This window comes from Lacerta agilis, chromosome 8 (assembly GCF_009819535.1).
Source record: "Lacerta agilis isolate rLacAgi1 chromosome 8, rLacAgi1.pri, whole genome shotgun sequence".
Lineage (NCBI taxonomy): Eukaryota > Metazoa > Chordata > Lepidosauria > Squamata > Lacertidae > Lacerta > Lacerta agilis.
Window position 1 is genome coordinate 54,395,399 of NC_046319.1, and position 18,468 is coordinate 54,413,866.

The window sequence follows — 18,468 nt, forward strand, 5'->3', positions numbered from 1 at the left end:
CAACCTCAGTCCAACCTAAATTACCAAGGGTCAAGTAGGAGCAAAGAGCAAAATGTCCTACTTTGCTGGAGAGCCTGGTGATGACTGGCCATTTTGCCTTTGTGCAAAGTCATTTGCCACAACGATGCTGAAATAAATTATGAACCAGTAAGTGGAAAAATACAGTGGGGAACAGAGCTGCAGTGTGATGCCACTTCCAGAGGCTGACACACACTGTCGTGATAATTGCTAGTTTGCCACAAAGAATGTGAGGGGAAAACTGCACTTAAAATAAGACAAAGGAAGAGAAGACTAAGCTCTTTTAAAAAGAAGAGAAAATCATCATATCTTGAGGCATTTGCTAGCATCCATTCCGGTTTGAGTCATCCAATCAAGCACAACCCAAGTATAGGAGGAAATATTTAAATATCTTGAAAGGCTTTTGCATCCCAAGAGACTTACAGATCAATTCAAAATGTAAATGGCCATTAGGCTTGGCATATTGGGGGCCTTGTGGAAATCCACAGCAGGGAGAACCGATTGGGTAGGGGAGTGTTGCAGCTGGAGTTCAGTTCCAGTTGTTGGATTAAGTTAAGAGCTAATGAGAAAAAAGAAAAATATAGATTGAGAAAGGGACAGAAGAAGAGTGACACCTAACAGTTCATGGAAGGGTGAGGGAAAAAATCATACAGTTCCTGCTGAACAAAGTGAAACAGCTGTGGATGTTGTTGGTCTGGTATCTGAAAGTATTTTTTAAAAACAGTCACCAATTTTAAGGCAATTTTAGGACAAAACAACACAAAATAGTGTGTAAATTTTTGAGTTCTCTTGATCGCTTCATCAGGCTGGAAGGTACACAAATGGAGGTGATAAAATATAATAATAATAATAATAATAATAATAATAATAATAATAATAATAATATATTTATACCCCACCCATCTGGCTGGGTTTCCCAGGTGAGGGGAAGAGAGGCTGGCTGGCAGTAATTAAAGTATGTTTCCTTTGAAATGGTATTTCAGAAAGCAGCCTGGCCAAAGTCTGAACTTCCTGGGGAAAAGTTCTTAACAAAGTAAGCGGATCTTGTAAGGTCCTGCCTTGTGTTATGTGAATTAGCATAAATGTTTGGTCTGTACTGTTTAATTAATCCCACACCTCTCTCTCAGAGTGTTAGAGGATTTGCCTTAATGCTAAAGGCCTTGGACTGGATCCAGGAGGAGGGAAAGTGTGGTAGTGGCAGCAGCTCCACCATGTGCGTCCTCAGAAAACCTCTTTGAGTGTTTTAAATACATATATACATGGATATGCCCATGCCTGACTCTGTAGTCCTTTTAGGGGGCTTGCTGGTCCTTGGATGGGTCTCTGTGCAGCTACTCCCTGCGCTGCTGGTCTGAGAAAATAAACATCTCTGTGGATGCAAAGAACAGATTGAAAGCCAATGAAGAGGCGGCATGTAGGGGGGTTAGCGGTCATGGGAGAGAGAGGGTATAACACCACCTAATCCCACAGAACAAGCTTGTTTTAGGGGAAAAAACGCTGGGTCAGCACTCTGAGGCCAAACAGCAAGAACCACTCTCTGTTGTTTGTTCACATCAGGGCAGTTGGCTTTTAGAGGTTTACTGACTCTAAACACAGAAGGTCAACAGGAAACCCTATGCTTGTCCTAAAGAAGCTGTCATTTTAAAGTTCTCCAAGAGGTGTATACACACACACACACACATTCCCCCCATCCCACCACTGGCTCACCTCAGAAAGACGAGGAGTTGCATGGGGTTGTCTGTTCATTTCTATGGGATGTTGCACAAAATAATTTATAGCGTTGGAAGGGACTCCAAGGGTCATCTAGTCCAGTGTTTTTCAACCTTTTTTGGGCAAAGGCACACTTGTTTCATGAAAAAAATCACGAGGCACACCACCATTAGAAAATGTTAAAAAATTTAACTCTGTGCCTATATTGACTATATATAAAGTAATTTTTCAATTTTTCCCAAGGCACGCCAGGCAACATCTCGCGGCACACTAGTGTGCCGCGGAACAGTGGTTGAAAAACACTGATCTAGTCCAACCTCTTGAAAATACAGGGATCACAACTAAAGAATCCCTGGCAGATGACCATCCAACCTCTGCTTTAAAACCTCCAATGAAGGAGAGCCCACCATCTTCTGTCCCACTGTCAAATGGGAAGCTTCCTCATCCTGTCCATCGATTGCAGCATTGTTTACTCTGATTGGCAGTAGCTCCTTGGGGTCTTAGGCACAGAGGGGGTCTTTTCCACCCCATCTCTGTTCATTCTTATCTATATTTTCATAATTTGATTATGCTTACTTGCTTTTCCAAGTCTGCCGATTTTATTGCTATTTTCTTTATGAATATTTTATATTTTTCTGTGAACCACTTAAGAGGTTTGTTTGCTTTTATTAAGTGACACATTTTGTTAAATGAAAATAAATAAAAGTACCTGTTACCTGACTCTTAATTGCCAGCGATCAACCCTGAGACCTTCTGTGTGCCACACCTTTGCAGTATGGGCTCCCCCCAAGAGCTAAATGGTACTTTTTGAGGAAGCTGCTGTGGTCCACGGACTGCCCATTCCCACAGCCTGATTGGGATTCCTTTCATCATGCAGGTTCATCAGTCTTTATAAACATAAAAACCTAAGAAGAGCCCTCTGGATCAGGCCAATGGCCCATCTAGTCCAGCACCCTGTCCTCACAGCGGCCAGCCAGATGCTTTTGGGAGCCCCCAAACAGAGTGCAAGAGAACTCTCCCCTTCTTTGGTTTCCAGCAAGTGGTATTCAGAGGCATGATGCCTCTGGCAGTTGAGCTCAACACAGCCATCCTGGCTAGTAGCCATTGATAGCCCTCCCCTCCATGTGTTTGTCTAACTAAAGACATCCAAGTTGCTGGTCATCACTGCTTTCAGTGGCAGTGAGTTCCACAGTCTAACTGCCTGAAAAAGTATCTGTCCTGAATTTTCCAACATTCAGCTTCATTGAATATTCATGAGTTGTAGTATTCTGATACAAGGGAAAAAACATGTTCTGCCATGCACTCCTGAATGGCACATCCTTTTTTTTGGACACAGGCTGATTTTTTGAAAGCAGCAGCACTGCTCTGCTACTTGCAGGGAAGGCGACATCTTCCACAGAGAGGCAGCAGTCTGATTTTCTTCCCCAGAAAACTAGGTTGCTGTCCCTTAAATTTAATTTGAGGCAGGGCTCACAGGCAGCACCTGTTTTTCAGAGCAGGACTCCGGAATTTGTGATTGTTGCAAGAAGGCCACCTATAAATAGCCACTCCTTTGGTTCACCTTTGGCGAATCAGACTCACTTCCAGGTGAGCAGGTGGAAGAAACATTTGCACTTTGGGGAAGAGCGGATTCTTTCCCCATTTATTCGAGTGCCACAAACGACTGTGTAGGCAGATGGACTAATAAACAATGGCCTGCTATAATAAAAGAAAATGGTCTGCTATAATAAAATAAAACAATGTTGCAATAATAAAAGAAGAGATGGTAATTGAGTCACCTGCAGAGTGCCCTTTCCGTTCTGTTAAGGAAGTGGAGCCAGCAGCCACTCATCTGGGTTTAAGATGATCACCTTGCAGTTTGGAAAATTCAGTGTTGCAGGAAAAGAGAGAGAGAGCTTCCATGTTTAGAGGGAGTATATCTGGGGGTGGGACAAGCAATAGGAGAAAGCTGTTGTCTGTTAGAATAGGCGGGGGTTGGCCACAGCACGAATAGGAAGCTGGACTAAAGGCATTCTGGGTCTGATTTGGGAGCATACAAGCTCTTCTGATGCTCCTATGGAGGTGTGTGGGATGGGTGTGATATGTGTCAGGCTGGTGTGACTTTGGTAAGCTCCAGAATAGTGCCAACTTCTATAGGAGGGTGTGCTGTCTATGGCAAATTATGGCTGCTGCATGAACCTTATCCTATGCCAAGCTGTGCATAGGATTTTTGAGGTTCGGCAGATAACAGGCCTGACACCAGTTCCACAGAGGCTCCTGTATGCACATGGTGTGGCCAAGCTCTGAGATGACTACATGGACGGAAGGCATTACCTGTCCCTCTGAAAATGTGCATGGATCAGCCTTTGCCAACCTGGTGCCCAACTGCCATTAGCCTTAGCCAGGCACTGTATCCCAGAACCTCTGGAGGGCACCAGGTTGGCCAAGGCTGCCATGGACATGGGATTCTTCTCTCCAATGCTGGCTCTCTACTGTGAGAGGACAGGAGTGTGTTTCTCTTTGCTTCATCTGTGCCAGGCTCCTGGTGTGTGTGTGTGTGGGGGGGTCCATGATAAGTGCTAGGCTGCAGGCAGGAGCAGCTTGGATCCTGGGGGGCGGGGGTGGCGAGCGGAGAGAGAGAGGTTGGGATTTGGAAGAGGATGCCAACTGCGAGGCTCTGGCGTGGCGTGGGCATTTCTCCGGGGGGAGCGGTGGATGCCTCTGGCCGCTCTGCTGGCCTGGGTGTGGGATGGGTGTGGGCCTCCCCCAGCATCTAGGGGGAGTACCCAGCATCTCCCCTAGCCTCTCTAGGGGGAGTACCCATGCCAGGGAGCCTCCCCCAGCATCTAGGGGGGAGTACCTATGCCAGGGGGCTAATTGTGGGCCCTCTCCCCCCATGATTACCTTCCCCGTGTGGTGGCCACCTGTGCGTGTGGACGCGGGGAGGGTCGTGCTACCCCTCCGTCCGCGTGGGCGCGCCTTGCCGCGGGGCGGTCCCGATCCGGGCTGGGCGAGGGGCGGCGTCTCCGCGCTGCTGGCGGCGGAGAGAGGGAAAGAGAGGGAGGGACTGGCGGTCGGCGATCGCTCGCTCGCTCGCTCGCTGGGCTCGGGCTCCCGCTCCCGCCTTCCTTCCTCTGCTGGCTGCCTGGGCAGTTCGGCCATTGTGCACGCGCGGAGGTCGGATCCGTGCGCTCCGACCCACTCAGGCCGCCTGGTAAGGTTAGATGGGGGGGGGGGCGGTGCACGGAGAGGGTTTAGGGAGGGAGGGCGGAGGCGGCCGGGGCATTTTCTCTCCCCCCCCCTCCTCCGCGCCATGGCACTCTGGCAGCATCTGGGGGAGAGGGAGGGGGAGGGGGCACCCTGTAGCCTGGGGGTGGGAGAAGAGAATGACCTGGTGGCGGGAGAGGGACGGAGCAATGAAATGGTGCCAAAGCAACAGCCCCCCCCCCACCGCCACCGCTTCCAGGCGAGGATGCTCCCTCCTCCAGCGGCATCTTTGCACCTGCTGCTGCTCCAGCTGCAGCCCCCAGACCCAAAAGGCTGGACAGGGCGGGGCAATCACCGATCGGAAGGCAGAGAGCGAGCTTTTAAAATAAGGGGTGTTCTGTGCTGGATTTGTACCCACGAGCCCACGGGTCGGTTTCCTCCGCGCGCCCCTCCCCCCGCCCCCACCGAAGCACCGAGGGTCGCGTTTGTGCCTCCGTTGCACGGAGCCTCGGCATGCCGCCGTGGAGGTTTCTGGGGTGGGTGTGTTCCCCAGGAACCAGGCACCCCAGAAAGGCACCCTGCCTTTTCATTTCTCCCCACCCCGGGTTGCCCTGGCAAGGCGTAGTAATCGCCCGATGGGCTTGTGGGTTTGCCTGGCAGATGGATGCCCATTGAAACGGGCGCGCAGGTATCCCCACTCCCAGCAATGGAGGGGGAAGGGTGCTTTACTGGGGCGCGGGGGAAGAACAGTGAATGGAGGCTTACACAAATGCTCTTTGTTCTCGACTATTATTTTCATTGATTACTAATAGGATTCCAGCCTCTTATTCCCAATTCCTTGTTTTGAATTACCCTCCCCTTCAGAAATCATAACGGTAATAGCATCAAAATGGAAACGAGGGTATTTATAAATGGTGCTAGCAGATAATGAGGTCTGAGGATCGGGATGTTGTTGTTATTGCTCCATCACACTAAATGCACAATTTCGCTTTTTAATGGCCCTGCAGGTTTAGAAACGGGTATTATTTAGAACTGTGGTTCATCATCTCTTTGATTGCCTGTGGATTTAAAAACATTTATCCTCCACCACTCAGTCTAGGGATGGAATTATATTTTGCATCTGACGGCTTGTGATCAAGTGGATTTTTCTTTTTTAAAAAAAGCTGTTTCCAAAGGGAGGGAATCCAACTGGATTCCAGCAGTTGTGGCTTTTTGTTTTTGGCATATTGTTGAATAGAATCACTGTATTAAAAAAAAAAAATCTGAAGAGAGGGATGCTTTGAATGGAGGCAAAGGCATTCAGTTTATTAGTACAGTAGCCTTCTTGCATTTCTGGTGCTCAAGATGGGGGATTCTCTCCCTCTCTGTCTCCCTCTCTCCTTTCCCTCCCTCTCCCTCCCTCCCTCCCCACATTTCCAACCCCCTGCTTTTAGCACCTTAAACTAGAGCCTTGTAAGGCTGATAGTGAAGGATTGTTGCTCAAGAGTCCAGGGTTTGCAAAGGAGGAAGGCGTTCTGCATTTATGAGAAAGGAGGACCACTTGGCTGTCAAGGAGGCTCACCACGACACAGCAGTGGATCTCCAGGAAGCTGACAATTCCACAAGGGAAAAGCCACACAGCAAAGGGTCTAGGAAGGGAAGCACGCTTCCTTCCAGGGACCCTGCTCTCATTTACTACAAATGTAAAAACAAACCAAAAAATCCCTAGCACCAGTGTCGACAATGCCCACTTTGTTCTCCATGGAAGCCAAGTTGGCCAGACCTGAAAGAGTCACACAGGGCTTAATTGGGATTTCCCGGGACTCAGATCTGTTTTCAGTGCCAATTCTCAGCCTTGGAGCATATGAAATGCTATTGGAGTGTGCCTCTGAGCATATGCAGAGTGCCTTCTGATCCCTACTGGCTGGAACCATGTTGAGCAGGGACTTCCAGATCAAGGAATGTGGCTTCCAGAAGGGGTGGAATAGACAGTCATTCCCAGTTGCCACAAATATATGTGTCCTAGTTGACAGTTGCAATGTAAAGCGCCGAATCTCTGCAAATGGGGACAGGCATGTTCTCTGTGGTACCTCCTCCCCTGCATCAGCCTGTGCAGGGGTAACTCCAAGGCACTCTCAGCATAATTGGGGTTTCTTAGATGCCTTAACATCTCCACACCCCACACACCCTACACAAACACACAGAAACCTCATGCTTAACTTTCATAGAAGCTGTATACTTGCCTGTTACACCCCACAAAGGTAGGGTGACAATTTTCAGTGCAAGAGCTCCATCCTGTGACATGCAGTGTGCAAGTGTGAAGTGCCTTTCCCTCACCGTTGAGAAGCTGCAGCCCCCTCCAACACGTTGGGAGTTGCAAGACAGGGCTTCTAAGACAGCATTCCCTACCAATCTATCTGATAGGTGAGGCATGCATATTTTATTCTGAATTAAAAATTGGAGGCATGCCTTTGTTTTTAATTTGAAAAGGAACCTGCCCCTTACGTTTCTCTGTGAGTAGCTGCTGGATGGAGGTGAGCAGGGACTCATGCAGATAAGTAACAGGCAGCCTCCTCTGAAAGTTTGAACATGGCTATTCTATGGCATAGGGCAGGAGTAGCCAATGGAGTGCCCTCTAGATGTTGGACTATAGCTCCCATCAATCCTAACCATGGTCATGCTAGCGGGGGCTGATGAGCGTTATCATAGAATTATAGAGTTGGAAGGGACCCCGAGGACCATCTAGTCCAACCCCCTGCAATGCAGAAATGTTGGTTGGAGTCCAACAGCTTTTGTAGGGCATTTGTTAGCTATGCCTCCTATAGGATGTGACTCCTAGGTGCACTTGAACCCTGCAGTTCTTTGTGGAAATTAAGTAACAAGACTAGGGCCAGATCACTCTGGAGAGGGGCCAAGACGAACAGGGAGGCTGCAAGGGGTTGGACAGATCTGAACTCTTCTTCTTCTTTCTAAAATCAAGTTTCTAGACCTCATGGAAGTGAAAGTTGAAACCAATGTCCTGCAAAAGCACTGAAGCTCTAAAGGTTACCACTCACTCCTTTATGACTTCCTGCCAAGTTGCCCTCTCCATGTCTTCTCCTTTTCTTCTAAATATGTTTTTTATTATTTTATATAACAAGGACAGAGAAACAAATTTGGCACCCAGTGCAGAGGACTAATTTTCTTGCTTCCTACCATCAATTAACTACAATGCGTATTTTGTGTCTTTAAATGGTCTTCTTCATATGTTATCCCAAAAAGTCCGTCCATGGCTTGCCATGAGCATTGGAGATTGTGCTTGTCCTTTATTTTAATTTCCATAGCATACAAAGCAGTCCCATTGTGCAATAAAATCACCCATAGGCCTTCGTCCAGTTGTGGCTACTGACCTTTCTTTTCCATACCTCTTTGTGCCTACAGACTGGCGGCCTTCCCCAACAAGGTGCCCTCCAGATGTTTTGGACTCCTCTCAGTCTCAGCATCATATAACAGTGGTGACTGGGGCTGATGGGAGTTGTAGTCCAAAACATCTGGAGGGCACCAGGTTGGCAAAGGCTGATCCATGCACATTTTCAGAGGGATAGGTAATGCCTTCCGTCCATGTAGTCGTGGCTGGGAGTAAGAATCAAATAACCTAAGAGCTACCCTGCTGGATTAAGCCAAAGGTCCTTCTCATTCAGGTTCCTCCTTCCCACTCTGGCTGAACAAATGCCTCTGGGCAGCCCACAATCAAGGGGTTAAGGCAAGCCCAGCCACTGAGCCAGTGGCCATCCCTGCATTATGTAGCAGCCAATCCTTTAAATTAATTATGTGTCACGTGGATGAGAAGACTTCTTTTGGTCTGTTCTGAATCTCCTGCCAACCCCTTTCTTTGGCTGACCCCTGAGTTCTGGAGCTGTTTCTTTCACATCATTCCTGGGCAAAACCACCCGCACCCCTGATATATTTGGAGGAATATAGGGGGAAATGAATTTGCTTCGTTCAAAACGAACATCTGCGGGATGTTTAAAGCACTGGAATCTCAGGGCAAAACATGCAAATGTGCATAATGGCTACTGATTTGCATAAGCTGTTAGGAGCACAGTCTTTAAGATTCTTAGGCAGGTGTCAAGGTTTTCAGGCACAGAGAATGTTCTGTTTTTGGAGCAAAGGAGGGAGATCAACTTGCTCCTGGTTCATTAGCACTGTGTAAGGTGCAATGCTTTTGGGGGTGGACTTTGGTAATCTTTCGTACTATGGTGCCCCTGAATAGATCTTTTCCATTATGGATCTCCTCAGTTTTGCACCCTGTTGGCTTGGCACCCTGTGGCAGGGGGAACCGACGGCACCACCCTAAATCCAGTGCTTTGGAGTCACCCTCCTGCCAGGAGATTTTTGTAAACTAATGGTAGTGGAGATTGAGGACCTGGGGGCTGGACTAGATGGGAAGGACAGTGCAGGAGAGCATGTTTAGAGCGCCACTCCCTCACCACTGCTTGAGTGCTTGACTCCACTTCTCTGTGGGGCGAGTCCAGCTCATGGGGTCTGGGTAAAATCTGACGGGCAGGTGCTGTTCCTGCCACAATCCATAGCCAGGTCCTGACTCAGACTGTACAACACAAATGAATTTTTGACCCACAGAGGCACTGTAGCACCAATACTAAGCCGCATTTTTTGCTCATTGAAGGGTTCTGATGGGCTCAAAAGCTTGCTTGCTTGCTATTTTGTGACATTTCAGCTGGTTGTAATAAAGGGACTCTGCGCCCCCCCCCCAGAATAAAAATGGCACATTAACGCTTAGCTCTGCATGCTGGTGTAACCTACCACTTCCACTGCTGAGACTGTGGAAATGGGTTTGGCAGGTTTCTCTCTGAGAAAAGCTTCTTTGTTTGGCATGCAGTGGGTAGGCCAAAAGTCCCCCAAGGAGATGTCCCTGCTGTGAAATAAGTGATAGTGCTTTGACCCCACCTGCCCTGCTCTGCTATACCAGTAATGCAGCCACACCACACCCAAGAACTGGGCCCCAGCATAGCAAAGGATTCTGGAGCACCCCAGGGGAGACAGTGCAGTGTCTGGAGGGCTTTGGCTGGTCCTGCATGTCTAGGTTTCAAGGGCAGACCTGTTACTTCCAGAAAGCTGGGTAGCTGTAATTCTTTGGAAACTATTTGGAGAGTGGCTTCCTCAGCGGTAGGGTACAAGCTTGGTTCTCAGAGGCTCCCAGTTTCAATCTCAGAGAGGGACTCGCCACTCAGAGCAGACAATACTGTGCAAGATGGTCTGACGGTATAAGGCAGCTTCATCTGTTTGAATGCTCACATAACACGAAACCATGGTGTAACTTGGCAATGGTCCTTGTTTGAATGTGTGAGCCCAGCTCAGCCAACTAACCATGGCAAGAAATCACGATGTGCTAACCTGTTGTTTTATGAACCATGGTTTGTTTTAAATACGATTGGACATTCCGCTTGGACGGAGCAGCCTTGCTTAAGCATGGTTTGCCTGACTACCCCATCCTAGATGCTCACCAAGCTTCAAAAAGTGTCAGCTGTTTTTGATTTCCCATCGATTAACAAGGCCCGTCACCATAAATTCACCCATTCACCCATTGGCTGTTATGTGCCTTCATGTTCCCACTAACCTGAGATGTGTATGCAGCTCTGATAATACAAATATCTTTGTTACTTTTACTGTGTAAGTCGCAGTTGAGTGCAAAGCTGTGACTATGGAATTAAATTGATCAATTAATTAATCAATAATTGTAATAATCATGCTGATATTCCTAGGCCGGCTGTTCCTAAGGATCGGCAGCTCCTCTGTGCCTCCTTCCCTCCTTCGGGGCCATGTCGTCCTCCGATGAAGAGACCCTGAGCGAGAGGTCTTACCGGAGTGAGCGTTCGTGCCGGAGTGAGAGGTCCTATCGGAGTGAGAGGTCCGGCAGCCTGTCTCCTTGCCCACCGGGGGACACCTTGCCCTGGAATTTACCTCTCCATGAGCAGAAGAAGAGGAAAAGTCAAGACTCTGTGCTGGACCCGGCAGAAAGAGCCGTCGTCAGAGTAGCCGGTAAGGAAGCTGGTTCTGTGCCATTGTTTCAGGGAGGGGAGCCTCAGGGCGGGGGGAAGGATAAGTGTGGCCCTTGAAGCCTCTCTGTATGGCCCTTCAGACTGTCTCCAGGCCACACCCCCTTCTTCCAAGCCACACACCTCCCTTACCTTGCTTTGTACCCTCCTGGAGTCTTGTTCCCTCTCTGGAATGTGTCCATGAACTTTGCTTGCCTGGATAGAGGCTAGAGAGACTGTGGAGAGATAGATGAATATACAAAAGTAATATTTACAGCCCTTGCCCCACCCACTTTTGCCTCTGCCCTTCCTCCCAGTATATAGCTCTCAGGAGATTGCACAGAAGGGAATGTCGCCCTTGGGCTGAATAAGGTTCCCCACCCCTGCCATAATTTAAGGAGCCATTGGTTGATACCTACACAGTTTTCTTTAGAGCAGGGTTTCCCAAACTTGGGTCTCTAGCTGTTTTTGCACTACAACTCCCATCATTCCTAGCTAGCAGGACCAGCGGTCAGGGATGATGGGAACTGTAGCCCAAAAACAGCTGGAGACCCAAGTTTGGGAAACCCTGCTTTAGAGGCATGTCAATTCCTAGAAAGTTGGATAAAAGTGAAGATGACAAGGCCCAGGGTCAGGAATGTGACCTCTGCCTATCAAGAAGTTTCAAAATGCTCATGCATTGGGGTCCATGTTCAAATGCTGGTGGTGAACGTCAGACCCCATCATGCCAGAGCAGATGCACATACAGCCCTACCTGAAATGCTGTCTGTCTGAGAACCACTTGGGAAAACTGGGCTGAGTCAGGGGGGTGAGCCACAATCTTATTGTCACGTTTCGGGGCTGAGTCACATGAGTAGGACTGAAATAATTTAGCTCAAACAACTCATCTCTCCCTGCAGAGCTCAGCACTAGATCAGTGTCTCCCTAATGGCACACTCCCCCTTTAATTAAAATTAGAAGCACGCCTCACCCAAGGACCTATTTGATTTTTGAATGTGAAAGGGGGAGGATTTCCTGCCCTCAGAGAAGCCTACCCAGCCTTCTGTGTTTCTGTGGAAGATGCTGTTCTTAGGCAAACTCAAAGACTGGAGGTGATGGGTAGCAGAGGAAGGAGGTCTGAATTAGAGCAAGCGAAACCTGAAGAGAAGCAGGGGCGGAGGAAGCCGCTTTGCCACCTGGGGCGGCAAACCCAGGGGCAGAGTTACTCCGTTGCACACATGCGCAACGTAACGACGTTTGACGCATGCGCAACCAAGCGGAGGCGAGCCAGGGAGGGGCGCCAGCGGCCCAAGAGAAGCCCGCCCCTCCGCCCGCAGCCCGAGCGGGAAGGAACGAAGCAAAGCACCAAGCGGTGCCCACTCGACACTTCCCGCTCGGGCTGCAGGCAGAGGGGAGGGGCGGGGCTTGGCCCGCAGCTCGTCTCCGCCCACAGCCCAAGCAGCAAAGCGTGTGCCAACGGCTAACCTGCTCGGCGCGCACTTTGCTATTTCCGGCTTAGGCGGAGGCGAAGGGCGTCACGCTGGGGGCGCGCGCCCAGAGTGTCACCGCCTCCAGCCTGGAACCCGTGGCGCACCACCCCCTTCGCCCCCCCTTCCTATGCCACTGAAGAGAAGGGAGCGTTATCATGATTGGCACCAAAGAACAACTGCTCATTCCCATAAACTTATTTCACTTGTGCATATGCTAGATTGAAATTGCCCATTGCATCACATTGAGGCTAAGCTGGTGGCAGGAAAAACCTACTGGGAGGATGGATGTGGAACAGAGGGCAGTTTTAAAGTAGCCAATTGGCTTCCAGTGGCAACTCCAGAAAGACAAGAAAATGGATTGGGATGAATGCAGTGATTGTCTCTCCTCCTTCCTCCTTCCCTCTTTCCCCCGCATCTTCCTGGTACACCCTCCCACCCCCACGTCTCCCCCAGCTGGATGCATCTCATTTCCATATTGCTGCCTCTGTCTTGGGTCTTTCTTTGTCAGTCCTGGGCTGAGCACTTCCACAACCCTGGCCTCCTCTCCAAAGAACCCACTCGCTGTGACAGGCTTCTTTGCTCCCTCCGTGGGCATGACAATGACAGCACTGCAAGGAGCAGTGAAGTGGTCACTAAAGGGGACTTCATCAACTGACCCAGGGTCAAGGGAGGGTCAAGGGTGTGCTGGGGGTCACCCAAAACCAATCAGACTGGGCAAACGCTTGCTCATTGCTCCGGACCTTGCTGGGCCACCTGCTTCTGCGTTTGTGACAATGCAAATGTTGTGATGTGGTTTTTGTATCAGCAGTGCAAAGGCAATGAAAGCTGTGACGGTGTTATGGAAAACAGTGTTATAGAACAATGGAGGAAGGGTGCAAACTTTGTGGCCTTCTGCTCTGGGGGCATCAGAATGGCTATGTTTTCTGGGGAAGGGTTGTAGATCAGTGATAAGAGCACCTGAAGCCTTGGAGAGTTCCGGCCAGTCAGTTTAGACACTTCTGCACTAGATGAACCACTTGCCACTTAGTATAAGGCAGGTTTTTTTTGGGGGGGGCGATTCAGGACAGATAAAAAAGAAAGTACTTTTTCATGCAGCACATAGTTAAACTATGGAGCTTGCTCCCTCAGGAGGCAGTGATGGCCACCAACAGGGGAAGCTCAATGCTCAGAGCTCCCATTTCATTTTTTTACAGGATACATACAGCTATAGGGGTCCCAGAATGGATCAAGACTAGGTGCTGAGAGACATGCTCATTTTTTGATCCAGGTTGCATTCGATTTGGAGGTGCTTTTTGCCTCCAGGCACCTCATCTACTTGCAGCCTTAGCTGCTTCTTTTCAAATGAAATTGCTGCTATTATTCCATCTATATCTCACCATTCATCCAAAGGAGTCAAGGTGATGTACGTGGCTTTCTCACTCTCCATTTCCTCCCTGTGAGGTAGGTCTCCCTGGTAGCTTCCTGGGGATTTGAACCTTAGCTTCGCAGAGCCTGACCTAGTGCTCTGTACCACTCTGGCTCACATTTGTGAAGGAGTTTCACAGCAGCCTTGAGTCCCTTGTGAGCAGAGAACATTGGGGCTCCCAGCTGCTTGAGTGACCTTGATTTATTTACAAGTATCCAGGTTGCGCCAAAGGGGCAATATTAGACCTAAAACAGCACCAGTCCCCCAAACTTAACAGCATACCAATGCAGACTCCCCCTCAAGGTAACTTCTTCCCTGCCAGCTTCTAAAGCCAGGCTTCTTTTCCTTTTTTCTTCATCCTCAATTCAGGCAGGTGGGGTAGGATACAAGTTTCAGCAGCCTGGAGTAGCCACTCACTCATCCAGGACTATTAATTAAGTCTCATCAGCTATCAAGAAAGGGGGAGAGGAGGAAATTTTGCATCTCCGAAGAGCATGTTTATAAGAATACAGTGAATAAATACAGGTAACTTGTTGGTCTCCTCTGACTCTGAGTGTCCTGGTTCACCGCAAGTTCTCTCATGGGCAGTCACTGCTTTCCTTTCCTCAGCAGGCCTGTCTTATTCCATCACTCTAGTGGGCATCAGGTAAATGGTTCAGAGGCAAAATGGCAACAAAGGCAGCTCTGGCTGACTCCTTGTGCTGTCGCTATCTCCTTAAGGGAGACATTTCCATGAATGCAGCAGTGGATGATGGCTGTCTTCAACATTAATTACACTTGCCTCATTTAGGGGCTGGGGGAAGGATAGCTTTCTGCTGGAATGATGGATTGGGCTGCTTCATCTTTTTTGGGGGGGGAATAAGCAGTGTTAATACAGCCCCATATTCCAAAAGAAGTAAAAATGGACACTGGGAAAAGGGGCCATTTGTTGTGGGTCATTTTTTACGAGATATAAATTGTTCAGACAAGGGGTGCATTGGTCATTCCACTGCACACCAGGGAGTTAAATGCACATCATTGTAAACTTAGGGGAATCCATTTTGTTTGATTGAAAAAGGGGGCATTCCCATCAAATAAGAGACATCTGGCAAGCAGATGTTTTAATCAAACTCTAGTAATTTAATTCCACTGTTCTTGTCCTGGTTTATCCTCTGTGATTGCAGCCCTTCCCAGGTTTATAGCAGCTGTAGGTTTTGATAAACCTGCTGTCCACTTCCTTGTCCAAATCATTAGCAAAGTTGACATGTTCACACATATGAAGTGCAAATATAGCCATAAGAAGGAGCCTGCTGAATCAGGGCAAAGGGCCATGTAGTCCAACATCCTGTTCTCACAGTGGCCAACCCAATGCACCAATGGGAAGCCTGCAAGTCGAACAGGAGCGCAACAGCACTCTCCGCACCTGTGAGTCCTAGCAGTTGGTATTCAGAGGTATACTGCCTCTGACACTGGAGGTAGAATGAAACCATTGTGGCTAGTAGCCACTGATAGCCTTGTTTTATCGCTATGGCCGATGGCTGACGCAAATAAAGATTCGATCATTCATTCATTGATAGCCTTGTCTTCCATGAAATTGTCTAATCCTCTTCTAAAGCTGTCCAACTTGGTGGCCAACACTGCCTCCTGTGGGAGTTTAACGATGAACATGAAGAAGTACTTTCTTTTATCTGTCGCATTGAAACACTGAATTGTAGAATAGTAGAGTTGGAAGGGATCCTGAGGGTCTTCCAGATTCCATTTCATTTGATGTCCACAAATTCTAGTGTTATGAAAGAAGGAGAAAAACTTTTCTCTGTCCCCTTTCTCCATGCCATGAATAATTTTTATAAACTTCTCTCATGTCACCTCTTACTTGGCCTTTTCTCTAAACCAAAAAGTCCCACACGCTACAGCGTTTCTTCATAGGGGAGCTGCTCCACCCCCTAGATCATTTGGGCTGAACCTTTTCCAGCTCTACAATATCGTTTTTGAGGTGAGGTGACACAGTATGGCAAATAGTCACACCATAGATTTGTATAATGGCATTATGATATTGGCAGTTTTATTTTCATTTATTGCCTAATAATCCTTAGAGTGGAATTGGCCTTCTTCAGAGTTGCCACACACTAGGTCTACAGCTCAGTTGACCCCAAGGTCTTATTCTTGGCCAGTCACTGCCAGTTCGGACCCCCATGAGCCTGTATGTGAAATTAATTTATTTATTTTGTGGAATTAAATTAACCCCCCAAATGTGCATTACTTTACACTAGTTTACACAGAATTGCAATTTCCTTTTCTCTGCCTTCAGTTTGGAGAGATCCTCTTCACAATCTCTTTTTGGTTTAACGACCTCGGACAATTTTGTATCATCAGGAAACTTGGCCAACCCCTGAACTGTCCCCTCCTGCTGCAGCCCTAGAGGTGCCATCTCTAGACCAGCTCCTCTAGGCTAGTCAATAGTTAATCAAAATTTTACATGCAGCTTAAAGTAAATAAGCAACCTCTTGTATACCCCAAATGAAGCATCTTATTTCGTCAAGCTGGATACAAGGAAATTGCATGTTGCCCTTTGACAGGTTTATGTTGTTAGCATCTTTCTTGAGAAACAGGGGAGTGCGACTCCAGGGGTGAAGTCAAACTGCTGCGTTAGCCGTACCAAAGTATCCTTCCCGGGCTGCAAGCCTGGGCAGTGTGTATGGAGGTCTTGGACTGCCGAAACAACAAAAAACCCCTCTTGGCCTCACTGATATGGTCCAAAGGAAAGAAGAACAATATGTTTAGCACCAGCTAGACTGCAGGAATTGCCAGGAGGAAACATACAAGTGCCATTCAACCGTCTTATGGACTCCACTCCGGATTTGTGTAGAGTTTACTCCTTAACCTTTTCTTCTCCCAAAAATATCCTGCAAGGCACCAGAGGTTTAGGAACAGAGTTTTCCTTCTCCTAGATGGGCTGCCTTCCCAGGTTGACAAGCCCTATATATGATTCATGTATTAAATTTCTATACTGCCCTTCATCCGAGAATCGCAGGGCAGTTTACATTATAAAAACACAAAAAAATACATACCATAATAACAAAAGCAATACCCCCCACCCTGCAGGATAAAATGCCACATATTGTTAAATTAGCCAAAGGCCTGGGAGAAGAGGAATGTTTTTGCCTGGCTCCTAAAGATGTGCAATGAAGGCACCAAGTGAGTCTCCTCAGGGAGAGCATTCCACAAACGGGGAGCCACTGTAGAAAAGGCCCATACTCGTGATGCTACCCTCTGAACCTCTCATGGAGGAGGCACACAAAGAAGGGCCTCAGATGATGATTGCAATAAATCTGTTTATGTAAAAAACCCACAATTTGAGAGTTGGAATTTGAGGACTGGAAGGGGGATATTGGTGAGGAAAGCAGTTTAGGAAAAGGAGGAGGACTCCCATTTACCTGATGAAGTTGTGAATATTTTTGCATTCCCATTATGATTTGGTGCTCTATACTATTGGGTGCTCTGTGTTATTTGCAACTGGTCTAGTTTCCACCTGGGAAGAGGGATGTGCCACTAAGAAGCCCAGGAGCAAAGAGGTGATTTTCTTCTCTTTTTCCTGGGGTTGGATGGGAATGAGTTCCTCCCCAAGCCTTGTTAGTTTGCATATTATTAATGCATTTAAATACATGCAACTTCAATAATAAGCACTTGGCAGAGAGCCGTGTTTGGTGGGGCTGTGGTGGAAATATGATGTGTGTGTGAGAGGATAAATGAAAGTTAAGGACAAACAAAGGAGAACTTTGTGCTCCAAAACATGCTTAGGAAGTGAATGGTAATTGACAACAACTGTCATTAAGTAGCATTGAGGCCAAATCAAAATGCAGACAATTGAAAGCAACAGGGAAGCAAAAATGCAGGTCAGGCTGCAGCTGAAATTGTCCAGACAGAACCCCCCCCCCCCCCCGCTCACTTCCCTGTCGTGCTCTAAGCATGACAGATGCTTTACTTATTTTTAGGGTAAAGTTGACAGCTGAAATAAGCAACACCATGCAGAGTGTCTTTTCTGGAGATGGGATGTTCTAAAAAAAGGAGACCTGGTTTATTTTTCTGGTAAGCTGATGATCTGAAGTACACGATGTGTCTTAAAATAACTTGAGTCTCCTGAAAATAAGGGATGAATTCACCTTTGCCTCATTTAGGCAGAGGTGAAACACTTGGTAAATAAATGCCAGGTAGAGGCTGGATACCGTAGACAGAGCCAACTTATAATTTGGAGCTTTTATTACCGGTAATTTGTGCATCTCTTGCTTAAGCTTATGGGTTTGTTTGTTTTAGTAACAACCACCTGGGGGTTATTGATAGTGAGGAACCTCCCTTTTGGACCATCCAAGATACTGTATGCTTTGGAAATTCATATTCAGTAGTATTTAAAACATTCTACAAGCTTTAAAAAGAAGGTAATAAGTTTCAAAACCAGATTTGCCACACATTTGGAGGGTGTGTGTTTTATTTAAAGGGGAAAAAAACCCCCAATATCTTCTACTGAATCTTTGTCTACTGAAGTTGAAACCCCATAATCCCTGCCCCCCCCTGCAAAGTTTGTTGGAAAGTTGTTGAAAAGCAATGGAGCTCTGAAATCTGGGCTGAACCCCTTTAAAGACAGGCTGGATGGCAGCTGCAAACATTTCTCGACAAACAGCCACACCCATCC

The 18,468-nt window shown here is 47.7% G+C and overlaps 1 protein-coding gene across 1 annotated transcript in view; it reads left to right on the plus strand.

Moving 5' to 3' along the window:
- Positions 1 to 4,798: 4,798 nt before the first annotated feature.
- LOC117051320 (microtubule-actin cross-linking factor 1-like) overlaps positions 4,799 to 18,468 on the plus strand; it is a 145,213-nt gene continuing 131,543 nt past the window's right edge. Inside the window, exons 1-2 of the mRNA XM_033157598.1 lie at positions 4,799 to 4,921; positions 10,656 to 10,932. Coding sequence (XP_033013489.1) covers positions 10,713 to 10,932 — 220 coding nt within the window. The 5' untranslated portion in view covers positions 4,799 to 4,921; positions 10,656 to 10,712. The remainder of the gene's footprint in view (positions 4,922 to 10,655; positions 10,933 to 18,468) is intronic.